This window comes from Phalangium opilio, unplaced genomic scaffold (assembly GCF_054372755.1).
Source record: "Phalangium opilio isolate 3A_F unplaced genomic scaffold, DU_Popi_V2 ptg000009l_1, whole genome shotgun sequence".
Taxonomy (NCBI): Eukaryota; Metazoa; Arthropoda; class Arachnida; order Opiliones; family Phalangiidae; genus Phalangium; species Phalangium opilio.
The window spans coordinates 2,105,773-2,132,989 of NW_028324146.1; the positions used below are offsets into that span (position 1 = coordinate 2,105,773).

At 38.0% G+C, this 27,217-nt stretch overlaps 4 protein-coding genes and 1 long non-coding RNA gene across 6 annotated transcripts; 4 read left to right on the forward strand and 1 right to left on the reverse strand.

Annotated features, from left to right (window-relative positions):
* Window positions 1–5,229: 5,229 nt before the first annotated feature.
* Window positions 5,230–11,565, forward strand: LOC149713100 (uncharacterized). Its single transcript, XR_016370692.1, has 2 exons — window positions 5,230–5,333; window positions 11,320–11,565. It is a non-coding gene; the product is annotated as an uncharacterized LOC149713100 (long non-coding RNA).
* Window positions 5,400–6,726, forward strand: LOC149713101 (uncharacterized). Its single transcript, XM_089846063.1, has 3 exons — window positions 5,400–5,853; window positions 5,916–6,456; window positions 6,509–6,726. Exons 1-3 carry the CDS (start codon window positions 5,666–5,668, stop codon window positions 6,521–6,523), a joined length of 744 nt encoding a protein of 247 aa, XP_089702189.1. The 5' UTR covers window positions 5,400–5,665; the 3' UTR covers window positions 6,524–6,726.
* Window positions 9,346–11,311, reverse strand: LOC149713102 (uncharacterized). Of its 2 annotated transcripts, XM_089845947.1 has the most exons (3): window positions 10,780–11,311; window positions 10,563–10,713; window positions 9,346–10,452 (listed from the first exon to the last, which is right to left on the reverse strand). In XM_089845947.1, exons 1-3 carry the CDS (start codon window positions 11,044–11,046, stop codon window positions 9,491–9,493), a joined length of 1,380 nt encoding a protein of 459 aa, XP_089702073.1. In that variant the 5' UTR covers window positions 11,047–11,311; the 3' UTR covers window positions 9,346–9,490. The 2 variants fall into 2 exon arrangements, with proteins under 2 accessions (XP_089702073.1, XP_089702064.1); XM_089845938.1 differs by having other exon boundaries at window positions 10,563–11,311.
* Window positions 11,566–14,299: 2,734 nt separating the features above from the next.
* On the forward strand, window positions 14,300–27,196 carry LOC149713103 (uncharacterized). The gene is made up of 6 exons (XM_089845643.1): window positions 14,300–14,727; window positions 15,686–15,898; window positions 18,002–18,535; window positions 20,032–20,457; window positions 22,139–22,524; window positions 24,292–27,196. Exons 2-6 carry the CDS (start codon window positions 15,727–15,729, stop codon window positions 24,754–24,756), a joined length of 1,983 nt encoding a protein of 660 aa, XP_089701769.1. The 5' UTR covers window positions 14,300–14,727; window positions 15,686–15,726; the 3' UTR covers window positions 24,757–27,196.
* LOC149713104 (uncharacterized) lies at window positions 22,573–24,285 on the forward strand. The gene is made up of 5 exons (XM_089849327.1): window positions 22,573–22,591; window positions 22,935–23,082; window positions 23,179–23,298; window positions 23,473–23,545; window positions 23,642–24,285. Exons 1-5 carry the CDS (start codon window positions 22,573–22,575, stop codon window positions 24,224–24,226), a joined length of 945 nt encoding a protein of 314 aa, XP_089705453.1. The 3' UTR covers window positions 24,227–24,285.
* Window positions 27,197–27,217: the final 21 nt, after the last annotated feature.

Genomic DNA, 27,217 nt, shown 5'->3' on the forward strand with positions numbered 1-27,217 from the left:
ATCTAGCTCCTCGGAAGCGAGGTTACAAGAGTGCGCCACTACTCCCAGCTGAAGTACCCTCCTGTCTGGTAGTTCTTATGCCTAATAGAAAACCGAAGGTAAAGTTTGGGGATAGTAACAAGTCGCCGCGTTAAACACCAGTCTTGGACGATTGGACTTTCGCTGGCATCGTGTTCTGTCTATAAATACAGACATACATTTAGGGAAAACTGTAAGTCGGTTTAACTGAACGCGGATTAATTTATTTCTAAAGATTAAGTTACAGTTATGATAAAAGATGCGATTATAATAAATAAATTTTGCAATATTTTTAATAATTAAAAAATAAAACAACGATATAATTTTCAGCACATAGATGGCTCTGATAACCATGTTAAATTTGGAATCTTATTTACTCTATTTGGACCACGGAGCTGTATTGTAGAAGGAGTTGAGACTCGTAGCTTCCCCTCTACTAAAAAAGCTAGACCTTATTTGTTCATTAAAAGGGGGTATGAATTTTGACCCTCCCTCCAAACCTCTACAATACAGCTCCGTGGTATTATCAAAAGTGGATGAGGGGCTTCGGTAACATAGTCCTAATTAGCAACATATTATATACGACTTTTAGTGTTATGGAAAAACAAGGGATTTTAAACAGAAATAGTGGTTTATTTAATTACCTATTTTTTTTTTCAAAAGTAGAAGTCAAATATCCTTGACATGTGGGTGGAGCCATAAGTTCATAAGATAGGTTCCATAAGTTTGTCACTGGTTACTATGAGCTTGTCATGAAGTGACGTAAATGAAACGTCATTCTGGTAAAGCAACGCCTGGTAAACCTGGTAGTGAGGCGCTGTCAAAGGCTTAGTACAGACTGCAAAACCGAGTGTAGTTAATTCTCGCGTCGTTCTCAAAATAGCTCTCAGTAAGTATCTAGCATTACGAAGTAATAGGTAGATTCATACTTATGGAACATACCTTATAAAATTATGCGATTACAAAGAGTATAAAAAGTTTAATGAAAAATATTTCGGAATCGTTTTTTACGTAGATCAATATGCCCTAGCACATTAAATACCAATCTAACTTAATTTTTTCCTAACAATGTTTTAAACAAAACCTATGTATTCAACTTTACTTCAGTTATTTATCATTTAGTCAAGTTACCTAAACATTTATTCAATCAATCATGGGTAATTACTATAAATTCAATTCATAGTTATTAATTAAGGTCACCTATCAATTTATTCAATAAAGAATGTGTAATTACCATAATTAATTTCAATTCGTAATTATTAATCAAGGTTATCTAAGCAAATGGGGCGAGTAAAGCAATACAACTTCGATTGAATTTCTGGTTTGATCGCGCTGGCTAATCCCAGTCAAGTAGTACATTTCACGAAACAAGGTACTTTTTACCTCTCCGAGTGACGTATGTCACGGAGAGGTTCTGTAACGATCGTGTGTGTCTGTTTGTGTGTGTGTGTGTTTGTGTGTGTGTGTGTTTGTGTGTGTGTTTGTGTGTGTGTTTGTGTGTGTGTCTGTTGTTACACCCACGTGACCGCGTTCGCAATTTCCAAATCGGAGCAAACGTGTTCGCCATTTCCGAACTGCATTCACAGTCACGGAAATGGCTCCTCTACTTGGGTTCTCACACCACCATCTTCTGGTCTTTGTCCATCCCACACGGACAACAGTCTGTACTTACTAGCTTCTAATCACCACCATCTTTTGGTCTTTGTCCATCCAACTTGGACACCAGTCTGTACATACTGGCTTCTAATCACCACCATCTTCTGGTCTTCGTCCATTCCACTTGGACACCAGTCTGTACATACTGGCTTCTAATCACCACCATCTTCTGGTCTTTGTTTTTGTCCATCCCACATGGACACCAGTCTGTACACCTGGCTTCTACACCTCCATCTTCTGGTCTTTGTTTTTGTCCATCCCACATGGACACCAGTCTGCACACCTGGCTTCTACTCCATCGTCATAGTTTGGTTTAAGACTTTCGCGGCGATCAGCTAGGGTTACGAGAAACGTCTAGCCTCCCTAGGGTGGGTTGTCCACGATAGGTTTTCGCAATTGCGGTTGTTCTTGCTTTTAACTGTAGTTCGACACCCTTATATACTACCTATTTGAGTAAAGCGAAGCAACCGGCGTATGCTTCATTTCAAACGCCAATATTAGTCAAGTCTCTCAAGAATGTTTAATTGTTCTTTTTTAAAACGATGTAACGTTCAATAAGGCGAATAACTAACGAAGAAAATATTAAATATTAATTATATTTATTTTAATATTTAAGATAATCTTGTTTCTCAATTCAAAATTAATACGGAAAGAGTTAAAAAGCAGTCTATGTTTTTGTCTGTGTGTGTCCGTCCGTTGTTACAGTAGTGCGCTGCGTTAGAAGTTCGTTTTGTTTTGATGTGTAAAGGAATCCTACAGAACCATAATATTCCCTTTATCCTTAATATAAAGTGAATATGTGGAAATATTTTTCGTAATTATGATCCATTTAGTACTTTTGTAGCTTTAAAGCTCTATTTCATTTTGATATTCCAAAGATTTTTTTAATATTATTATTTAAAATGGATGTTTATATATTACTTAAGCTATACTACATCTGTTTATAGCATAATCCTTTCTAAAGTGAATACAAGCACAACGCTACTATGATGGTCAAATGAACTTTTATTTGTCAATAGACCTAGTGAACCAAAAAGTAAACGTTTGGGTTCGGATTTCGTTTCTGTAATGCAGAGACATTAACGGTTCAGAGTGAGCCTAAAGTTAAATACACTTTAGGTTTAGATATTATAATCATGGTGGAAATCTGGGCCGCGTTCAGCAGAGCCCAGCGCTGTTAACAGTGTCCTACTTAACGGGATGTTGTTTTTGGATTTTGACGTCACGGTTCTTAGCGCTTAGCTAGCGCGGTCTTCAAAGAAAATAGTCGGCTCTTTGGTAACGTGACGTAAAACGCGTATTTCTCAGCTTGGCGAAAAAACCATGGAGGAATTAATACAAATAGCTCTATGGGACTACAGCTATTTAATTGGCGTGAAACCAGTTGATCACGCGAGAATTTTAAGAGATATGTTAGTTTCTAATTTTAATTAAAAAAGTTGTTATCTATCTCTATAAATATGTTATCATCCAATTTTTGTTAAGCCTTGGTACATTGCACGCTTTATTGCGCTAGCGTCATTTATAAAACGCCGATGACCGGAGAAAAGCTATGACGACAGAGCTCACCGGTAAAATTTCCATATTCCGCTGTCTTTTTTGGTGAGCTCTGCTGAACGCAGCCCAGACCAGTGAAAGGTCTGATCGTAATCGGATAATAGCTTCGTGTTTTCATGCTTTTTATGGTACGCATTTACTTTCAGTGTGTGTAGCCACAAATAAGCTTTGGTGTTATGTAACGTTAACAGTCATGTTGACAAACTAAGAAAATCGTTGAGATGAAACGAGAGGAAGTGTTTACATGCCAACCCTGTTGTGAATATGGCTTTGAACATAGAGGGCATACAGTTGAGGAGTAGAAAATTGGGCCTTTACAAACACGTAAAGGTAATATCCCTCCAAAGTTTTATCTCTTCATTTCCCGTTTTTCCCCCATCGGATGATTTTAATGTGTACAAGTATATCATTATTGGATGTAAAATGTCGTCTGATTTACAGTATATTTGCTATTCTTTGTATACTGCTTTAATATTTCATAAATTTTAACTTAAGAAACATTTCCATATCTGGGTAAATAAGTTTGTAAGTAGTCGTCTTGACTCGGAGAGGTAATATTTTGGTTTTCCCAACTTGTAAAAAAATTAAAATAACGTATTTAATCTTTATTGTTCTCAACGAAAATTAAAAAAGGACCTATTTGAGCTTCTCTCTTTCGTAAAATGTTTGTTTAAAACCTAACAAACGTATAGTTATCAAGTAACTTCGGTAATTGTTTTCCTACTTTTCCAAAATTTCTCAAAGAAAATGCTTAGGATATTTTCGGCAAAGGAAGGATCACTTTGAATTTTAAACCACGCATTAAGGAGCCTGATTTTAGTTCTGTCACAAGTAGAATAATCTTACACCAAGTTCCTATGTAAGATTTTTTGGCGTAGCCTCTGTGTCTGAAAGTTCTGACGTTAAGCTTTTTAAAGTGCCCAACGGAGCTCGCGTGAATGGAGAGATAAAATTTCTAAAATATCGGCCACGACCGAGAACGAGCTTTCGAAGCAGCGCTCCACAGCGGTGGAGAGTGAAGTAAAACAGGCGGGGTTAATTTTTCTATCCGAGTAAGTTCAAGCATGGAGGGTTCATCCAAGTGCACGGTGTTTGCGTTTTTTATGGCGTGTGGTGTGCAAACGTTTATAGAGAAAGCCGACGGAATTATATTTTTCTGGCGCGGAAATACTCTGAGTTTGTTTTGAGAGCCTTATATCCATTTCTAAATTAATACATTTACACCTAACTTGCTCCGCCATAACGTAAACTCCGCTCCGATCGCCTTAGATCTACGCGAGCGGATCTACGTCTCTCTATTGGCCGAAAAGCTCATCACAAGCGGACCCAGCCTCCCATCGAAAAATTGAAGTTTCGTACATTTTTTAAGGGGGGTGGAATTTTTTTAGCGAGACCCAGCTTTCCGCGGCTGATGTTAGTTGGCGCCCAGAAAAAATGTTAGTAGAGAAAAACTTTGGGTGTTCAACTACCATTTACTCTACAGTAAATACATTCGGCCTAGCCTTGGGATATCACGTTTTAGGAACACTCGAGATGAGACGTTCGTTAGAGATAACCTGACACACATTACCCTCATTCCTAGGCTGGAAAGCTATGTCCTTTGGATCATCTCCTTTTGCTATTTCAGTGGGGGGAAAATTTCGTCTGCTACGAAAATTGGGCCTGCCTTCGAGTGTAGGGCGGACATTTTATGAGGGTTTTCTCTATGGGCAAATAGCATTGGTGACGTAGCCCTATACGCATACGCTGTAACGTTACGAAGAGTGCCACATAAACATGAGAAATGCCTGCCAAATTTAAAACTCAGTACAGTGACCACGAAAATTCTGAAAGACTACAAGAAGAATCCAAATTAAAAGGATTAAAGCCCCGTGTTGCATGATCACAGCCATCTACTTCCTTTACCTCTAAGCCGCCAACGCCACTAACCCTTCTAATCAGAGAATCGAACTGGGCGTGTGCCAGTGTGAGTTTAGAACCGTCTTGATTACGGCCTATCGTGTGCCTCGATTCGTGAGGGCTTATGCGTGTGCCTCGATTCGTGAGGGCTTATGCGTGTGCCTCGATTCGTGAGGACTTATGCGTGTGCCTCGATTCGTGAGGTCTTATGCGTTTGCCTCGATTCGTGAGGGCTTATGCGTTTGCCTCGATTCGTGAGGGCATGGAAGAACTACGAGATGGAACAGCCGCCTAGTGTTGAAAAACCTGTCGTCCAAAAACTTGAATACCCCCTTTAGATTCCTCCTCCCTTCCTAAAGGTGGGCGCGTGGAAACGGTGGAAAGGCTGCGCGCGTCGGTTTGCGCGCTCCAGACCAATTTCAAAGTTTAGTGACGGTTTAGTGACCAAGGCTTACGCCACTCTCGCCAAGTTTCACGAGTTACGTAGGGTTCGGCTCGGTTAAAGTTAATTTAGAAATTATACAAAAGCAAAAACATGGTAATGAAAAATTGTGTCTATAAAGGCTGCAGAAATGACTCGCGATATAAGGATCGCGAGTACATGGACGGTATTTTTTTCATACGTTTCCCTAATATAAAGTCAAACATCGAGAAATGTAACCGATGGATTTCCGCTTGTGCTAGACCAGAATTTTTGACGTTAGAAGCGTTAAAAAAAAGAATGTGAGTTTAATTTGATATCGGAAGTATTATTAGATAATAAAACAATATATATTTGTTTATAGGTTTATTTGTTCCTTTCATTTTCTGGGTGGGGCTGGCCCAACAGAGGAAAATCCAGACCCACTTCCTTTTCACGATTACTGTATTGATGATACTCACGAAACATGCAAAATTGAAATCTCTAAAGAACCTCGAGAAGAAACAGAGCTTATTAAAGAACCTTCTTTGACTTTTGAGAAATGCAGCATGTCCATTGATAAATCAAGTTTGATATTAGAAGTAGTAGAACCTAAGCTGAACTTAAATCAAGATTTAAACATCGATGAACCGTCTTCGGTCGTCATAGAACCTGCTTTGAGCAAAATTGAGCCCATATTAACTGTTACTGATCTGTCTTGTGACACTGAACCAAGTTTGATGGAAGAACAACCTTGTTTAGGTGGTGCTGCGAATAAATTTCAATTGGATCATCTACTGTCTTCGATCGCGACTGATGCTACGGATCTTTTAAAGAAATTCATCCATTATCAATATTTTGCAAGTTTAAGTGACCTTATATGGACAGTTTCTCGGAATGTTGATTCCTGCTTAAGCATTTTTAAAGTAAATAGTCCACATTATTGTGCTATTGAAATAAAAATTCAAAATAATTTAGGGTTTGAAATTCTAATTTATGGAAAAGCACTTGAGAAACATCATTCATTATTCCAGTTAGAAACATTTCCTAAAACAGCTGCCACGCTTGGCACTTTACTTGATCTACTGGATTACATAAACTCATTAACTGTTTGTGAAGGAAGCGGTTTAGATTCACGAGAGACTAGATATAATAAAAAATTTGGTCATGCAAATGTATATACAAGGATCCTTCATTCCACTCATAGATATATATACGGGTCTAGATACACTTCCCCTCTGTTAGGCCCTTTAAAAAATGCGGAGGTGAGAACTAGCAGTCGACGCTTTACGGCGGGGGAATTAGATCCAAACGCCATCTATTGAGAGTTTCAAGAAACAAAAAAACGAAAAATTCGAATATGGAAAGCGCGGGAAATTCAAATTAGGCTTAACTTTTCAAATAGCTTTACGTATTTCTGATCTCCTTTATACGTGTAATTATGTTCTTAAGTGAAATAAATAGTTTTTATGTAAAAGAAGTAGTGTTTTTAATGAAATGTTAGTGAAATAAGGCATTAAAGATGGTTAACAGTTGTTCTTATTTACAAAATGATTTGCTTACGAACAGAATAAGAGGACCTCCCCTTCAGATTAGGAAATAGTTTTACTTTGAACAAACATTCGCTTAAATCTCTTTAAATATCAGCTGTTATTGCAAAGCATCAGCACGCCCGCTGGCAAAAGTTATTTATCGAATTTTTTAGCTTTCAAAATTCAGCGATAGATGGCGCACTAGGTATCTTCCCCCGGGAAAATCGCGTCGACTGCTAGCTGTCATCTCCGTATTTTCCCCGATTCAGTAGGGTATCTAGACCCGTATATATATCTATGATTCCACTAAATGTGAGGGACTTGTTAAGAATGAGACCAATCCAAGTTGTAAAAATTGCAAAGGTTTTAAGCGTGCTCAGCTTGCAAAACAGAAAAGAGCTAAATTAAAGGAATTAAATACACTTGTAAGTAAAAAAGGACCTAGAAATTATCGGGCTATGTCAAGAGAGGACTTAGTGGCAGCATTGTCAGAGAAAAATCGTCAGAATCGAGAAAAAGACCGCCAAATTAAACAATTGAAGAAAACAATTAAAACTCTTAAGCAATCCCTTTCAGAAGAGCCAAACTTTTTGTTTGGAGAGGCGATTGACGAAGACTCGTTCTGCACCAAAGAAAACTTTTTACGCCTTTTGTTAAAAGAACAATTGAAATTATTAAAAAATAACAGGAAGAAACCCAAGCAGTGGCACCCTGCCATAATAAAATGGTGTCTGTATCTTCGTACTAAATCACCATCAGCCTATGAAAATCTACGAGAAGTACTCCCACTACCAGCTAGTCGAACGCTTTGGAAATACTCGTCAATTTATTCTACTAAAAGTGGTTTCACAACTGAGACTATGACGGAGATGAGAGGCAAAATAGATTTGGACAGCTGTGATGAGCACCAAAAGTATTTTTCACTGATTGTGGATGAGATGAAGATTAAAGAAGACCTCATTTATAAAGCGAGCACTGGAGAAATTGTAGGGTTTTCTCATTCAAGTGAATCCGGAGATATGTTAAAGAAAGCCGAAAATGCCAGAACTGGTGCCATTAGTTCAGAAGAATTACCTATTGCATCACATGTTATGGCATTAATGGTTAGAGGCCTAACAACGAATTTCAAACACACCTTGGCTTATTTTCCATGCCATGACATGAAAACTGACGAACTGTATTTAATAATACAGGAAGCAATTGAGATTTTGGAAAATCATGGTTTTAAAGTGTTAACTGTTGTTTGCGATAAATCAGCTGTAAATCAGAAATTAATCAAACTATGTACGCGCCCTGACCCAGAGACAAACGTTCATTATAAAGCACCAAATATATACGCAGGACCTGGAGAAGAAAGAAACATTTACTTTATCTCGGACCCTCCCCATCTCATGAAGACCGTACGAAACTGTTTCTCAAAGAGTGGTACTGAAAAAAAAACCAGATTTCTAAGAAAAAACAATAAAAATATTCTGTGGTCGCATGTTGTTGAAATGTATAAAAAAGACTGCTCTTCCCAATTACGATTGTGTCCCAAGCTTACAGACAACCACATCTACATAAATCCGTTTTCTGCAATGAAGGTGAAACTGGCAACACAAATACTAAGCAACACTGTTGCGGAGGCAGTGGATGAATTAGTGGGGGAAGAAGCATCAGAAACTGTCAAATTTCTCAAGATTTTCAACTCTTTCTTTGATATATTAAATTCAAGAAATATATCCCAAGGAAAATTCTCTAGAAATGCATATATAGAGCCATTTAGAAGTACCAATGATTGGAGATTTACGGTAAGTTTAAATTTATTTCTGTTTCCAGTTGGTAAAACATTATTTACGTTTTATAAGTGGCTCGAAGAAACCTTTTTGGGATACTTGCGAGATTGGGCTAAAGAAGCAAATGAAGCTGATGTGCCAGAAGAAGGGAAGCTGATGATGCAACTAAGTAGGGAAACGATCGAAGGAATTCACACCACAGGTTAATATGGTTTTCATGGTTATCCTATTTAATTTACGTTACTTTATACTTATTGATAAAATCTTACAGTCTACTCTATTATTGAGGCTGTGAAATTCTTGCTTAGAAATGGAGCTATGTTTGTGCTAACAGACAAATTCAACCAGGATCCACTGGAGAGACATTTTGGAAAGCACAGAAGAGCGGTTGGTTGTCATGAAAATCCATCTTTATTGGCTTACAGCTATACAGAAAGGAAATTTAAAATAATGCGCGTAGTTTTAAGTAAACCTAGAAATGGAAATTGTGCTCGTAAGAAAAAGAAGGTTTAAGCATTTTAATACTTTTTTTTTTAATAAATTTTGAACATTAAAACACAACTTTGAGTTTTTTAGTTTGAGATCTTTGATATCACATTTTGTAAAGTTTCTAGCAAAATTTGAAAGCACAGATCTTGGTTTTAAATTAATTTTTAGTTTTGGTTGCTCTCTTTAAGAGCTTTTCTACAACCCTTTTTCTGAGAGAGAGTATCACTGTTAATCTTATTAACCTTTCTCTTATAAAAATCTTTCATGGCTTTACCTCTACAGTTGCAAAATGTATCAATGACTATGTTAAAACATTTTTCCCTATTCTTTTCATTGCCACTTCCCCATAAATAATTCCACCTATCTATCACAGATTTTGATTTTAATGCATTTATAACATTTTCCTTCCTGTTTGAGTTATCTTTCAATATAGATTGTTCAAAAATTGGTGCAGTTATGCTTTTGATTAATAGGAAAAATTCAAAAGCTCTTGATTTTAATACTAGTAATCCTCCTCTTGTTAACCGTTCACTCCAAAGTGAATACTCATGAGGTTTTTCACCCTCTTCAGCAATGCAACTTTCCATAAGATGGGGTTCATCAAATTTACGCGATATTTTTTTGAGAATGTAGCCACCCAAATGATGTACAACTTTATCTTCTTTATCTTTCAAATGTTTGTCATTTAAAAATTTTGGATCTATAAATTTCTTTGGTTTCAGCTCATTAGCGGCTGGTTTAAGCTCAACCCATTTTACTTGTAGTGTGACAAAAAATCTTCTAAGCCAGTTATTGACAATGATGTGTTGTTTAAAAAGGAGCAAATCGTTAAAACCCTTTACTGTGGCAAATGAGTTTAAAATTGCATCCTTAAATTCCTTCTTTCCACGTAATTCTTGAGTATGAACCAAAAATGCGTATTTGTCACGTATTTGGTAGTCATTCAAAACTGTTAGTAGTTTTATCGTGTCGTCAGTTATTTTTATCTCATCAGGGTTCTTGATAATGTTTTCAATAACGTCTTTTACTATGACATCAGAACTAATCATGTTACATGATGCCATACTTTTGGAACATCTTGCTATCAACTCTTCGATATGATCGTGGAAAAAGGTTTCATTGAAATCTTTAAATGGAACATCAAAAATTAGGAAAATTTCTGTCTAATAAGAAATAAAACAGCTTTTGAATATGAAGCTAGCCCCCCCCCCCAAAAAAAACATAACCAAAACAAACCATTCTTATCAGAGTTTTTAACTGAATACAAGTTGTATTTGTTTCTCGGCATTGCATTTGGTGTCCCTGCGACTGATATATCATTTGCCTTTAATACACTCAAGTCTATAGCATTATCTTTACCGTCTTTTGGTAAACTAATGGAGCGAACCTGGGAAACATTGGTTTTCATGTTTATTTTAAAAATTAAAATTAACATAACACTAGATATACTCACATTTAAAACACTACATCCAGTGTCATTAAATGAATCTGGATCTGGGCACCGTTCTGTTGGTCCCAGTCCACCAGGGAAATGCTTAAAGCACACATAATGATGTTTTTTTATCAGATCTGTCGTTAAATCTGTTCTTCCGCATGCCGTTATCCATTTTTTACATTTTAGATACTTAGTTTTAGGTTTCGGAAACGTTACGAATCCTACACTACTAAGTTTACTGTTGTTTGTACAACCTTTGTAACAACATTTTTTATAGTTCACCATGTTTAATAATTACTCTTTTACCCCATTACACGACTACGCTAGCCCTAGCGAAACTGCGAATGCAAAACCGGTATAAAATACCTAAGCCTTTGCGGCTTTAAACGTCAACTCTAACAGCTGTAACCAATAACAAATCAGAGGCGCGCGATTGCGCAGACCGAACTTTCTGCTCCCACTATCTCGGAGAGCTCTCCTACGTCACTCGCTTCATTTCTGGTAGAGGCTCCGCTATCTTCGCCGCCGTTCCATCTCGCCTGGTTCTTCCATGGTGAGGGCTTATGCGTTTGCCTCGAATCGTGAGGGCTTCTCGTACGCCTCGAAATTTCATTAAGTTTATGTGATTAATCAGCTATGATAATCGTCATATCTGTAATTAGGGCATCGGACGACGAAGAAAGCAATGTTGCGGATGGCAACAACGGAAGTCGATGGTCTTACGTGACCTACAGTTAGCATTTACGGTCCTTTAATCTAGCTCCTCAGAAGCGAGGTTACAAGAGTGCGCCACTACTCCCAGCTGGATAACCCTCCTGTCTGGTTGCTCTTATGCCTAATAGAAAACCGAAGGTAAAGTTTGGGGATAGTAACAAGTCGCCGCGTTAAACACCAGTCTCGGACGATTGGACTTTCGCTGGTATCGTGTTCTGTCTATAAATACAGACATACATTTAGGGAAAACTGTAAGTCGGTTTAATTGAAGGCGGATTAATTGATTTCTAAAGATTAAGTAACAATTATGATAAAAGATGCGATTATAATGAATAAATTTTACAATATTTTTAATAATTTAAAGATAAAACAACAATATCATTTTCAGCACATAGATGGCTCTGATAACCATGTTAAATTTGGAATCTTATTTACTCTATTTGGGCCATGTTTGGAACTTTGGACTATGTATAGTATTATCAAAAGTGGATGAGGGGCTTTGGTATTATACATATTTCTAAGGAACAAATTACCACAACAAAGTTATAGATTGTTACATCACATTCTTAAAAGCTAATTTCTTCATGCGAGTTTAACTCTTTTCTTTATTTTATTTCGGCTGACATTTTATCAAGCTTAAAAGATAGTATTTTGCCATAACAATGAAATTATGGCAAAAATATCAGCCGAACTAAAAATAAAGACATAAGTTCATTAGATATGTTCCATAAGTTTGTCACTGGTTACTAAGAGCTTGTCATGAAGTGACGTAGGTGAAACGTCATAGATTCTAGTAAAGCGTCGCCTGTGAAGCGCTGTCAAAGGCTATGACCACAGACTAAATAGGAAGATAGACTGCAAAACCCAGTGAAGTTAATTGTCGCGTCGCTCTCAAATTAGCTCTCAGTATACCTCTAGCATTACGAAGTAATGGAACATACCTTATAAACTTACGCGATTACAAAGAGTATAAAAGGTTTAATGCATTATTTCGGAACAGTTTTTACGTAGATAAATAAACTAAAAAAAAAAAAGATCAAGGTTCCGAACTCGCATAGTCACTGCCAACGGCTTCTCTCATTATTTTACGGTCTGCCGCCACTCACAATGTAGATTTATCGGTTTTCAACGTTTTCACGTCACCATGGGTAAGATGCAGTGTTTGCAGTTTCAAGATTTCGTCTTAACGAGCGAAGGTTTGCGTTATGTTTATGTGATTAATCAGGATTGATTCTTTTCATTATTGAGTGATTAAGACGTTTCAATGAATGTTGCGGATGACCACAACTGAAGCCGAAGGTCTTACGCGACCTGTAAGTAGCATTTACGGTCCCTTAATCTAGCTCCTCAGAAGCGAGGTTACAAGAGTGCGCCACTACTCCCAGCTAACATACCATCCTGTCTGGTAGTTCATATGCCTGATAGAAAATCGAAAGAAAAGTAACAAGTCGCCGCGTCAGAAGCCAGTCTCGGACGATTGAACGTTCTCTGGCATCGTGCTATGGCTATAAATACAGACATACATTTAGAGAAAACTGTAAGTCGGTTTAATTGAACGCGGATTAATTTATTTCTAAAGATTAAGTTACAGTTATGATAAAAGCTGCGATTATAATGAATAAATTTTACAATATTTTTAATAATTTAAAGATAAAACACGGGATAATTTTCAGCACATAGATGGCTCTGATCACCATGTTAAATTTGGAATATTGTTTAATCCATGCATGGCCAACTTCGTTAACCTTCTTTCGGCGATTGAGGGCCTGACAGCTTTGCTCGACTCCCAAGTCCCATGTTAAAAACTGAGTAGTGAACTTTCCCCTAGTTCCGATTTTGGCCGTTAGTTGTGCTACTAGCTGAGATTTTTTTACTTTTTTCTATGGGGATAATTATAATTTTAGAAGTGGACACTGTTTCAGAGCATTTTTAATGTAGGTTATAGCGAATATTTTCGAGGCTAAATTTTAAATGAAAAATCATATAAGTTCTAATTTATATTTCAGCCCTATTTCACAGTTTTACCGACATTATTTTTTCATGGCGGAGAAATTGAATCGGCCATGAACTTACTTGACATTTAATTTAAAATTTAGCCACGGAAATATTCGCCAAATTATTAAAAATGCTCTTAAACCGAGTCCACTTCTTAACTTTTATAGAAGCTCGGTGGTGATTTTAACCAAGGCTGCCTAGATAAATAATATTTTATCTAGGGAGCCTTGTCTTAACCCCATAGAAAAAGCATTAAGAAGGAAAACTGGGTTGGTAGCGCACCTAACGGCGAAAGTCCGAACTTGGGCCGCTTTTGCTAGTCATTTTTTAATCATGGGGCTCAAGTGAAGCTGGCAGGCCTTCTACTGCCGAAAGAAAGTTTTCCAAGTGCCCATGGCTAAGTTTTGCCATGGAAAAAGCATTACGAGGAAAACTGGGTTGGTAGCACACCTAACGGCGAAAGTCCGAACTAGGGGCGATTTTGCTAGTCGTTTTTTATCATCGGGCTCGAGTGAAGCTGGCGGGCCTTCTACTGCCGAAAGAAAGTTTTCCAAGTTCCCATGGCTAAGTTTTGCAAAAGAAAAAGCATTACGAGGAAAACTGGGTTGGTAGCGCACCCAACGGCGAAAGTTCGAACTAGGGGCGATTTTGCTAGTCATTTTTTTTAACATTGAGCTCGGGTAAAGCTGGCAGGCCTTCTACCACCGGTAATCTAAGTTGACCATGCATGGGCTGAGCCACAGCCCACTCGATCACGCAAGTTGCAAAGAATTTACTCATTCTCTCTGTCGCAACGCGATTAGTCTTTGGTTTGAATTTATTATTCAAGGTTACATTCCAATACTCAGTATGTTGTATTGGGTAGGTAACTTGGATTGGAATCTGGAATGCTTTATAAATTATAATTTCAATAATGAACCAGGAATGCCGATTTAGATAATGAGTGGGTAATTTTATTTGCGCGTTTTTATTATAATTTTTATTAAATTAATTAGTCAGGGATATTTATTTAATAAGTAATTACGTTAAAACTTGAATGAAGCGACGGAATACGCGTTTTTTAGTTAGTGATGTGTGTTAATCGTTAGGCCTTGGCCAACCTCAAAAGTTAAAGTGGTCGGAGAGAAACAGATCACTCAAGATTCCGTAGAAATGAATAATTTATGCTTTAATCAGTTTTGTGAACTGTGTGAAAAGTATGTTTATGGCTTTCTAACATGGAAGAATGAAAATTAGCAGCGAAAATCGTTTTTAAAGGCAAGTTTGAAGTTTTGTGACAAATGCATATCCATATTTTAAAAAGTCATTAGTATTGTGTTACCATGCTGAGTTTCACTTAAGTTTAATTCAGACTTTTAATACTAAAGTAATTATTCACTTTGATCATGAAAGTCGGGGTTTTGTTCTTAAATGTTAAAATGTATTCTATAATTGACTTATTGTATAAGTTACCATGAACCCAGTTGAATGGTGAAACAAGCTGTGAGGTTCTCAAACAATTTTAGTACGCACAATCTTATTAAATAAACAAGCTGTTACTGGCGGCGTCGCTCGCGTGTAATAAGAACTTCCATCAAAATGATATAAAGAATGGGTAGATTTTATTGATGACTAATATTTTTGTAGCACCCTAGGAGCGAAGGCACTCGGCGTTGCCCGTCAGCCCCTAGGGATGCATTTCTTATTACTTTTCATGCTTACATTATTCGATAAAGAAGGGTTTTTAAGTTTTTGGCCGCCATTTAAAAAGATGGCATCAAATCGAACCCAAAAGACTATTCAGCCCGTCTATAGGTTAAGGGAAACCAGTGCACTAAATATTTGCGAAATCGTTTGAAAAGCGCGGACTCCGTTGCATAGAGAAGATTTTTTACATTTTTGGGCGCCATTTATAAAGATGGCGTCGGATTGGAAAAATCTTTCTTAGTACGCGCCTACTACTTATGAGTAACGTTCCTGCAAATTTTCAGCCTTCTAGGGCAAGAGGTTTGGGCTGGGCGTTGATTATCAGTCAGTCAGTCAGAGGGAACGAGACTTTACTGTAGAAAATTTGTGAAAGTTATTTCAATAGACTAATGGCACCCCATGTTATTTCCCCATAGAGCTTAATACAGTCGAAGGCAGAGGGCTGCCATTACTCTATTGTGGCAATCCTGTTGGAACTTTAAGGTGGTCAAAAAATTTTGTATAATAATTATTCGTTGTTTCTTTTCAGGCTATGAGCTCTAACGACTCTGCTTCTAAATTTGCACCAAAATGGATTATTATTTTGGTGGAGGAGTTGACGGAAACTCGATTGATTTGAGTGAAAATTATTCTATGACCTCCACCTGTAGCGTGGCAGCTTACGACCGATCCTCCGTTTCTTCATTTGGTGACAGAAGTTCGGGAAAAGTACATCTGAGTGGTGGACGAGATAGTAGTATAGGTAATTACTCACTAACTCTGTTTCCCATGTATCGCTATCGCCAACTACAAGTTCCGAATTATTCCTTGATTCCCCTCTTCATTCCCCCAATTTATTGGACCCAAACGGATGTAGATTTAGCGCCATCTCTAGGCAAAATAAATAGAATTTGCGGATTTTAAAGATGGCGGCGCCCAATTTTAGGCGGGATTTGAATTTTGACGTCATAGGACACGTGATATTTGGTCCAATTTTCTTGTAACTTCCGGTTAGGGATAGTAGCTGCTGCTAGAGGGTGTTTTGAACATGCATACTTTATCTTTTAGGGGGAACGAACAAACCCTAGCGTTAGTTAATCCATGCTCAGAGCAAGTTTGAGAATGACAAGTGAGAATTGAAGTCCTACACTCGGTTAATTTTGCAGTCGATCTTCCTATTTAGCCTGTACTAAGCCTTTGACAGCGCCACACCAGGCGTCGCTTTACCTCGAATCTATGACCTACGTCACTACATGACAAGCTCTCAGTAGCCAGTGACAAACTTATGGAACATATATTATGAACCAGGAATACATAGATTTACAACTTGGAATCTTTAAGAGGCCATTTTGTGTGCCTGGGTGCTTGACTGAAAGGGGAGGAGGTGTAGAAACCGTCACCGTTTACGTCATGCATAATTTATTTGATCTTAAAAACCACGTGACATTGACGTTAAACTTTCCAGTATAATTGTTTAGTAGCCAAATAATTATTTTGTGAACCCCACCATGTATGGGACAGTGACTTGTTCTAATTCAATAATTATAAGGCAACAAATGCCGTAATTTCCTTTTGAAAGTTTAACAGATGGTGTTATAACGCGCGATTACAGTGTTACAGAGCCTATTTTAATGCAAAAATAGCCCTCCACTATCCAATCAATGTGTCAGAAATACATTTTAATCCTATAAGGGTAACCATAAGTAAACTCTCCCGATGGGCCACTGGCCTTGCCCTCGAGGCCGACCTGGACGCTGTCCTCACTTGGCCCAAAACCTACTGTTTACACTTCAACCCCGGGAAGTGCGAAGTCCTACACCTTAGAATGCGCAAGCCACGCCACCAGTATCATCCGTCGGCTTTGCGTCAATCATATGGTCTCCCCCGGGGGCAGGCGGGGCCCAAGACGTCGCTCGCCAAGGCTCAGAATCGGTTCACGAAACTTACCGAGGGCTGTAAACGCCTACTCCCTGCCCAGCGTGACACTCGGTTTTGTGTCTTGCCGCCAGTCCTGCGACATCGCGTTAATGACAGGTCTACCTGTTCCGAGTAGGCGTCCACGCACCGGTCGCCAAATACTTCGATTTTGTTTCTGAGACGCGTACCCTCGGTCATCGCCTCAAACTCCGCAAAACTCGCGCCCGCCATCGCCAGTACCATTTCACTGCCCGCGTGGTGAATGACTGGAACGCGCTCCCAACCGCCCTCCTCGATTCCCCTAGCTATTTTTTACCATGGAGGGGAGTTGTACCCAAACCCTGGCGGCTTCACGACCCTATTCCTCGAGTTGCAATAAATAAATATGTTCCATAAGTTTGTCACTGGTTACTGACAAGCATAGATAGTTAAGAGAAGGTTCAGAAGGTAGGCCTTCCGTAGTGAATCGCTCTTTGCTGGGCTTGTGCGAGGTGGGGGCGCACGCCAAACTTCTTCATTTGACTTCCGCTTATGCGCGGGACGAAGTGGCCAGGTTTCCGGAAGTAGAACCTACCCATTTTGAACTAAAGCGCGGCCAAACTCTCCCCCGACCTTCTGATTCTGGTATTCATCATTTATGCTGAGAGCTTGTCATGAAGTGACGTAGGTGAAACGTCATATATTCCCGTAAAGCGACACTTGGTGAGGCGCCGTCTCAGTAACCAGTGACAAGCTTATTTGAACATATCTTATGAACTTAATCACAAACTTACGTAAGCAATAGTCCCTTTGATGAACAGTGGAAGATCTCTGGTGAAAAATGCGTTTTTTGAGATGGTTAACACGTGTCCTAATTTACTAAGAATGACGTGTTTATCGAGTTCTTGTTGCGCCGCTTTTCTCCCGATAATTATTTAAACTCTTTCGTTCAAATTACTTATTTTTACAGCCGGGAGTATAAACATCGATTTGGATCAAGACTGCGGCGCGTCTCAATCAGAAGGGAGTCAGGTTTACTCTCAAGGCAATATTAGAGCGCCATCTCCCGGAAATGACTTGGGTTACCATACCTTATTGGCTGGTAGACCCGAAGGCTCGGGTCAAACGGCTCCAGTCGCTTACAGAACAAATTACGGCAACGCCAAACCCAATAAGACAACGACACTCAACAGTAATTTGAGCCCCAGTTGTTACCAACACGCTGCTCCCAGACAACTTGATGGTTTAGCGCAAGGTGGGCGTTTCAGTCCGGGTATATCCGTTGCTTGGCCTTCCAGTGGTGCCAGTCTCGTTTCGCCAAGAGCCTCGCCATTCCCTAGATCGGCAATTACGAGTCTTCCAATGGATCCTTTGACTATAAGGAATAATAATACGCAACCAATAACGTCTGGGTTAACAACACCCGTTTCGTTTGGAAACACAATTACGACGACTGATACTGCCATATCCGATACTGATAAATTGTTGGCTTGCACCTACAAGGGTAACTATATAACTGAAATTAAAGTTAAGATACACATAGCAGGGTTCATACAAACCTGGAAAACCTGGAAAAATCAGGGAAATAAATAGTTGACAAAAACCTTAGGGAAAATTAAGGGAAATTTCGAATTTTTAGTAAAATTCAGGGAAATCAGGGAAATTTTCGTCAAACAGGGGCCGAGTAATTAAGCAAAATGTTCGTGAACATACCCCCTCCATAGGATTAACATTACACTATACTTTGGATGCTCATAACTCCAGTTATATTAGAGATACGGGGATGTCCTTTGAGTATGTTATAGCCCTATTTGTCCTCTTTCCAACAGTACTAAAAACTTAGGGCTTCAACAAACAGGGGCCGAGTAATTAAGCAAAATGTTCGTGAACATACCCTCCATAGGATTAACATTACACTATACTTTGGATGCTCATATCTCTGGTTCTACTTGAGATACGGGGATGTCCTTTGATTATGTTATAGTCCTATTTGCCCCCTCCTTCGTTAACATTTGCTCCATAGGATACTCCATATACGGGAAAAATCTGGTAAATTCAGGGAAGTATATGGGGAAAAACCTGGCAATCTCAGAGAAATTTGTTTCCCAAAAGTTGTATGAACCCTGACATAGAATCATACATCACAATTGGCAATTAAAGGAAAAGTTCAGGGCACATAACGTATTTTAATTCTTAATTATCTATTATTGCAAGATAATTAGCGTTTAATTAGTCTTAAAAACGAGGACTACTGCGCCATCCGCCATTGGTTTAGTGGCGTCTGCTAAAACGAACCACTTACCCATAAAGGGGTTCTTTGAATTCTCACAGGCTGATAAGTCATAGTCCAATCGATTACGCGCGTAAGAGGTTCGTTTTAGCAGACGCCACTAAATTAGTACTTGGGAGCTGGGAGGGAGGGAAACAATTTAGGTTTGAATCCCGGCGGGGTGTATATTTAAAGGAAAAGTTCAAGTACCATAACATTATACCTTAAAAGAACGGCCTTTTTCAAAATATAAAAGGGAAGATATTAAAAAATAATGATCTCTTATTACAAAATAATTAGCATTCAATTAGTCTTAAAACGTAGACTACTGTGCCATCCGCCATTGGTTTAGTGGCGTCTGCTAAATCGAACCACGGAATTGGTTGCATTCTCACAGGCTGAGAGACGTTCAATTTCGCAGACGCCACTAAACCAATGGCGGAGGGCACAGTAGTCTACGTTTTAAGACTAATTGAATGCTAATTATTTTGTAATAAGAGATCATTATTTTTTAATATCTTCCCTTTTATATTTTGAAAAAGGCCGTTCTTTTAAGGTATAATGTTATGGTACTTGAACTTTTCATTTAAACTCTGTAGAACAATAATTAAAAAGGGAGTTAAAGCTTACCAAATCTGGGTACGGATTTGAGTAATTACGCGATTAGCTACATCTCTTGTCTTTTGACCAGACTGCGTCGTCCGTAACACCGTATTAATTGTATCTCTTAGGTAAAAAGACATACAGAAGTTCCTTCTTTGACAAATTACCGGATGAAATTACTCTGAAAATCTTCTCGTTTCTTCCGAGCAACGAATTGTGTACTTGCGCGCGCGTATGTAGACGTTGGTATTTCCTGGCGTGGGAACCTCAATTATGGGTTAATATAAATCTGGGGAGTGAAAAAATCCACGTAGACAGAGGTTTGAAGACTCTATTTCGACTTTTGTGTCGCGATTCTCCAACTGTCTGCTTAACGGTCGAGAGGATAGCCTTAAATGGATGCGAGAGACTCTCGGATAAAGGACTAAGCACAATCGCTAGACGATGCCCCGAATTACGCTCTCTAGAAATTCGTGGTTGCGGTAATGTTACTAATACCGGTGTGTCCGAGATTGTAACAAAGTGCTTGAATTTGGAACGCCTCGAAGTAACTGGTAAGGAATCTTTTTTTTTTATTCTTAGTTTGTATTAGGTAAAGACAAGAAGCGATATCTAGTTTACTAGGGAGAAGGTATAAGATGCCTAAGTATTCGCGCGGGCCATAGTCCCACAGGGTTCATACAAACCTGGAAAAATCAGGGAAATAAATAGTTGACAAAATCTCAGGGAAAATTCGGGGAAATTTAGAATTTTTAGTAAAATTCAGGGAAATCAGGGAAATTTGCGTCAGTCAGGGGCCGAGTAATTAAGCAAAATGTTCGTAAGCATACCTTCCATAGGATTAACATTACACTAAATTTTGGAGGCTCATAACTCTGGTTCTATTAGAGATACGAGAATGTCCTTCGAGTATGTTATAATCTTATTTGCCCCCTATCCAACGATACTAAAAACTTGGGATTTCGTCAAACAGGGGCCGAGTAATTAAGCAAAATGTTCAACAAAACATACGCTCCATAGGATTAACATTACACTAAATTTTGGAGGCTCATAACTCTGGTTCTACTAGAGATACAGGGATGTCCTTTGATTATGTAATAGTCCTATTTACCCCTCCTCCTTCCACCTTGAAGGAGAGAGGGATGGAGTGGCAATCCCAATTCCTATAACGTTGCCTTTGTACCCCCACCTACGTAACGGCAACAGTCTCTCCAGCATTCTCAGTGTTTAGGTAGTATCGTATCTCGTATGGTACGAAAACGTAAAGGATGTCCTCTGTCTCTTAAAAATATCAGTTAGTTCTCATACAAATACAATGGCGTTACGAGGCAGCATTTAAACAATCGCCTACCGATGGGTAGGGGCGTGCGAAAGGTACATTGGGATACTTTCATTGCCACAAGTCGCCCATCATCATTTACACTCCATCTTACCTTTTTTCTTCCTGCGTCTAATGCCGTGTGCAACGGTAGGCCTAAACCGTCGCAATTCTTTATTCTTAAAAATATATCGCTTTACGCTAACATTTACAACTCTTGGCTGTTCAAAAAAATTCAGAGAAAATCCCTGAAAATATTCATGGAAAAATCTGCTTAAAATTTGATCTTAAAGGGAATGCGAATTTACAATTTCATATCATATTTTAGCAGTTAGCACGAAAGTGGTATTATGTTACACTTTCGAGTTTCTACTTTCGAAATATGAAGTTTTTAATATAATTGAATCAAAGTTTCCATTTTTAAAATCCATTGAAATTGAATCACGACAAACTCAGTTTCGATATATCAATAATTTAGTCTTGTCGAGCTTGTTCGCCCGTTTGATGACATCACTATGACGTGAGGGGGGAAAAAAGCGCGGGTATCCTATACGCGGCGTCTCGAGCTTCTCGCCAGTCTAAACTCTGGGTCTGATTGCGGAGAGAGTGGCACCATCTCACGTGAAAAATATATCTGTGACGTCAGCCTACGGGAAACCTGTGACGTCAGCCTACGGGAAACGTTTTAGCCTTTCTTAAAAAGAGGATTTCAAATAATTTCATATGAAGCATTTTCAAATGCATATTGCAAAATAACTAGAAATGGGAGAATTAAAAGCTTAATATTTTTGAATTGACAGAAATTAATTCTATCTTATGTTATATAAATCAGAGGTTTTTCAAACGAAGCTTCTCATTCCCTTTAAAAATATCTCGAAGGTTCTTGTGAAATTCTAATCACCGAAACTCTTTTACAGGCTGCTACCTTCTAACAAACATTTCTCCGAGACCGCAGACAATTGGAGCGAGTTGTAGCGCGTCTGATAGTGGACCCGATCACTCGGAACAAGGCGCCAGTTTGGCAAACCAACAACAAGGACAACAAGTCCAACCTCAACAACCGCAAGCTCAATTGGAGCAACCCATGGGAATGGTTTCGTCCAGGCGGCTTAGGATACAACATTTAGACTTAACAGACTGTCACGCTCTTGACGATCTGGGTCTTAAAACCGCCGTCAGCATTTGCCCTCAATTGACGCATTTGTATCTTAGGAGATGCGTCCAGTTGACCGATGTTGGTATCAAGGCGGTTGCCAGTTATTGCATTATGTTAAGGGAGCTGAGCATCAGTGATTGTATGCAGGTAAATATAACCAATCAAAACACGGCTTCGAGGAATGCAAAATATGGGATGGCCATGATCAAAATTGGTCAGCGATGTTGGCGAAATTTTATCTAGGATAATCATACAGGGTTGCCACGGGTCAGGGAAAACATGTCAGGGAATTTAAAAATGGGCCAAAAAGGCCAGGGAATTTAAAAAATTTCAGCAAAGTCAGGGAATTTGATTTTAGTGGGAAAATCTCAGAAAAAAGGTCAGGGAAAACCTCAGAAAAAAAGGTCAGGGAAAATCTCAGAAAAAAAAAGGTCAGGGAAAATCTCAGAAAATAAGGTCAGGGAAAATCTCAGAAAAAAAAGGTCAGGGAAAATCTCAGAAAATAAGGTCAGGGAAAATCTCAGAAAATAAGGTCAGGGAAAATCTCAGAAAATAAGGTCAGGGAAAATCTCAGAAAATAAGGTCAGGGAAAATCTCAGAAAATAAGGTCAGTGAAAATCTCAGAAAAAAAGGTCAGGGAAAATCTCAGAAAAAAGGTCAGGGAAAATCTCAGAAAAAGGGTCAGGGAAAATCTCAGAAAAAAAGGTCAGGGAAAATCTCAGAAAAAAGGTCACGGAAAATCTCAGAAAAAAGGTCACGGAAAATCTCAGAAAAAAGGTCACGGAAAATCTCAGAAAAAAGGTCAGGGAAAATCTCAGAAAAAAGGTCAGGGAAAATCTCAGAAAAAAGGTCAGGGAAAATCTCAGAAAAAAGGTCAGGGAAAATCTCAGAAAAAAGGTCAGGGAAAATCTCAGAAAAAAGGTCAGGGAAAATCTCAGAAAAAAGGGTCAGGGAAAATCTCAGAAAATAAGGTCAGGGAAAATCTCAGAAAATAAGGTCAGGGAAAATCTCAGAAAATAAGGTCAGGGAAAATCTCAGAAAATAAGGTCAGGGAAAATCTCAGATAAAAGGTCAGTGAAAATCTCAGAAAAAAAGGTCAGGGAAAATCTCAGAAAAAAGGTCAGGGAAAATCTCAGAAAAAGGGTCAGGGAAAATCTCAGAAAAAAAGGTCAGGGAAAATCTCAGAAAAAAGGTCACGGAAAATCTCAGAAAAAAGGTCACGGAAAATCTCAGAAAAAAGGTCACGGAAAATCTCAGAAAAAAGGTCAGGGAAAATCTCAGAAAAAAGGTCAGGGAAAATCTCAGAAAAAAGGTCAGGGAAAATCTCAGAAAAAAGGTCAGGGAAAATCTCAGAAAAAAGGTCAGGGAAAATCTCAGAAAAAAGGTCAGGGAAAATCTCAGAAAAAAGGGTCAGGGAAAATCTCAGAAAAAAGGGTCAGGGAAAATCTCAGAAAAAAGGGTCAGGGAAAATCTCAGAAAAAAGGGTCAGGGAAAATCTCAGAAAAAAGGGTCAGGGAAAATCTCAGAAAAAAGGGTCAGGGAAAATCTCAGAAAAAAGGGTCAGGGAAAATCTCAGAAAAAAGGGTCAGGGAAAATCTCAGAAAAAAGGGTCAGGGAAAATCTCAGAAAAAAGGGTCAGGGAAAATCTCAGAAAAAAGGGTCAGGGAAAATCTCAGAAAAAAGGGTCAGGGAAAATCTCAGAAAAAAGGGTCAGGGAAAATCTCAGAAAAAAGGGTCAGGGAAAATCTCAGAAAAAAGGGTCAGGGAAAATCTCAGAAAAAAAGGTCAGGGAAAACCTGGAAAAGTCAGGGAATTTGGAGCTGAAAATTCCGTGGCAACCCTGTCATAAAAACAAATTGGAGATTTTTAATACGAAAATTTCTTACAAATCTTATAGTAAAATTTGTTTTTCAGGTGACAGACTTTGGAATGTACGAACTTGCCAAACTGGGTCCAAATTTACGCTACTTAAGCGTTGCCAAATGTGATCAAATTTCCGACGCTGGTATCAAACAAATAGCTAGACATTGTTATAAACTGCGATATTTAAACGCCAGGGGGTGCGAAGCTGTCTCGGATGATAGTATGGAAATGTTAGCGCGAAGTTGTCCGCGTTTACGAGCCTTAGATATAGGAAAATGCGACGTTACCGATCAAGGTTTAAAATTGCTATCGGAACATTGTCCCAATTTGAAAAAATTGAGCGTAAAATCTTGCGATATGATCACCGATAAGGGGATTCAATCAATCGCGTATTATTGCAGAGGCTTGCAACAGTTAAATATTCAGGACTGCCATATTACCATCGAAGGATATCGAACTGTGAAAAAGTTCTGTAAACGGTGTATTATAGAACATACCAATCCAGGATTTTTTTAACTTAAAAAAGAGACTTTGCTAATTAATTTATATCGCCTAACCGCGTGTAATTTTAAATTTTTTAACTCTATACTGAAAATATTTTATAAATGTTATCGAATGTTTCGATATATTTCATTTTTCAGTCCAAAGTGTATTCCATTTGACTGCCCTAAGGTCGCTAACGAGTTACTCTCTTACTTCGTAAAATCTAAGAGCATTAAACACAGATGGAGTGGAAAAATTATAAGCTAAAACCCCCGTTCTTCTAATGGCATCGCCTATCGTCACCCCTAGCGGGAGAGTCCCGAAACTTTTCGACTCATAGATCACGTTGTTATGGGCACTACCAACGAGATATACAAGGCCCATGCGGGCGCCAATTTATTTTTATTTTTTTCGGACCTTTTAAATCGCCACGATTCTCCGCTAGAGGCGCTTTTAAGTCTAAAAAAATTACGTAAACCTCACGTGACCAGCTGCCTGCTCTAAGTTTCGAACCTCGAGCGAAGGAGCGCGCGGCGGGATTTCATGTGAATTAAGCCTAATTAGAAAGTGTATTAAAGAGACTAAGAAGCGCCATCTATCAACCACAAAAGTCAAAGCGAGCGTGCGTGGGCCTTGTATATCTCGTTGGTAGTGTTATGGCTATGGTTTGAGTCGAAAAAGTTTCAATATTGGTCGCGGCGTGGCGCTGTAGAGGCGCTGCCCTAAATGAACAACCACGTGCCATCCGTATCTCCATTCCAGTCCTTCAGCGTTTAATGGTCTTAGTAAAAATGGAGCAAGCAAAATTTCTTAAGGGCATAAAGTATCATTCGAAATCACGCCTCGCTAACCAATCAGGTAGCGAGAATGATAATTTTAATATAAGTGAATTTTTTTGTGAATTTTACGAAATAAAGTAACAAATTGAACATTCCGCCATTACGGTTGAGGTACATAAAAGTGCAGCGATATTTTTGACGTCAGATTCCCGCGTTTTCTGTGCAATTTTAATACAATCTAGATTTTAGAAATTTTGATAACCTTTAATTTTCATTCTGTATAAATTCGCCAACAGTGCCAATTTAACTAATGTTTATAAAGAGAGTTTAAAGACCCAATTAAGACAACGTGATCTTATAAGGGCGCTAGTTACCTACAAAAACATGTTGTCACATGGTCACAGGCTTCGTGTAGAGGTCGATTTGGCCTCCTATCTCATGCTTATCTAAATATTGGAAATACCGAAATGTTATCTGAATCTCTGTAGAATAATCTGGTAAATTTTTAAAAATCTATTCTGAAATTTTATTTGGTCCCTGGTAAATACTTAGAATCTCTTAAGAATTTTGGTTGCCGGTAAATACTTAGAATCACTTCTGAAATTTTGGTTCCCGGTAAACTTCAAAATTTTTGAACAAAATTTCTTCAAAAATTTTGGTTCCAGTAAACTTCAAAATTTCTTCAAAAATTTGGTTTTTTATTGAACTTTAAAAAAAAAATTTCTGAAATTTTGTTTCTGGTAAACTTCAAAATATCTAATGAAATTTGGTTCCCACTAAATTTTTCAAAATCTCTAATAGAATTTGGTTTCCGGTAAACTTTTCGAAATCTCTTCTGAAATTTGTTTCCGGTAAACTTTTCGAAATCTCTTCTGAAATTTGTTTCCGGTAAACTTTTCGAAATCTCTTCTGAAATTTTGTTTCCGGTAAATTTTTCGAAATCTCTTTTGGAGTTTGTTTCCGGTAAATTTTTCTAAATCTCTTTTGGCGTTTGTTTCCGGTAAATTTTTAAAAATCTCTTCTGAAATTTGTTTCCGGTAAATTTTTCAAAATCTTTTTTGAATTTTGCTTCCGGTAAACTTCAATATCTCTAATAGAATTTTGCTTCCGCTAAATTTTTCGAAAAATCTTTTCTGAAATTTTGGTTCTGGTAAATTTTTCTTATTCTCTTTTGGAAATTTGTTTCCCGGTAAACTTTTCAAAATCTCTTCTGAATTTTGCCAGATTTCATGAAAACTAAATATTTTAAAAATCTAATTGCTAGAAATTAAAAGAAAAATGTATACATGAAAAAACAAGTACCGAAAACTTAAACTCCTTGTAGTATATTGTTACCAGTTTGTAAACAATATATATATATTGAGAACATATTTTAATTTTATAAATTTATATAGGATTTAAATATAGTGACGCGAAATGAAATATTTTTATAATTGTTGTTTTAATTGACATCAATAGGCTGCAAGGGTTTCATATATTTTTATACATTTTTTTTGTTATTAGGAAAAATAAAAAATAAAATTAAACTGGTGTAAAACAGTTTTTAATTTTTGTAAGTTTAGATAGCCAAAACTTCATGGCTCTGTTAACTAACTTTTTTAATGTAAATATATTTATTGCATTTATTTTTGCTATAAACATCTATATAAAGTGTAGTATTAAGGGGAGAATAAAATAGATTATTTTAAAATATGTTTAACGCCATCTATGTTTGA

Bases quoted from the DNA above. Each gene is read 5' to 3' on its own strand.
- LOC149713104 (XM_089849327.1), top strand. The intron at 23,299-23,472 runs GTCAGGGAAAAT...TCAGAAAAAAAG, and splicing joins GGGAAAATCTCAGAAAAAAG to GTCAGGGAAAATCTCAGAAA. The intron at 23,546-23,641 runs GTCAGGGAAAAT...CTCAGAAAAAAG, and splicing joins GGAAAATCTCAGAAAAAAAG to GTCAGGGAAAATCTCAGAAA.
- LOC149713102 (XM_089845938.1), bottom strand. From the start codon at position 11,046: ATGGTGAACTATAAAAAATGTTGTTACAAAGGTTGTACAAACAACAGT. The intron at 10,453-10,562 runs GTTTGTTTTGGT...TTCCATTTAAAG, and splicing joins TAAAAACTCTGATAAGAATG to ATTTCAATGAAACCTTTTTC.
- LOC149713101 (XM_089846063.1), top strand. From the start codon at position 5,666: ATGGTAATGAAAAATTGTGTCTATAAAGGCTGCAGAAATGACTCGCGA. The intron at 5,854-5,915 runs GTGAGTTTAATT...ATTTGTTTATAG, and splicing joins GAAGCGTTAAAAAAAAGAAT to GTTTATTTGTTCCTTTCATT.
- LOC149713103 (XM_089845643.1), top strand. From the start codon at position 15,727: ATGGATTATTATTTTGGTGGAGGAGTTGACGGAAACTCGATTGATTTG. The intron at 18,536-20,031 runs GTAACTATATAA...TGTATCTCTTAG, and splicing joins GTTGGCTTGCACCTACAAGG to GTAAAAAGACATACAGAAGT. The intron at 22,525-24,291 runs GTAAATATAACC...TTTGTTTTTCAG, and splicing joins GCATCAGTGATTGTATGCAG to GTGACAGACTTTGGAATGTA.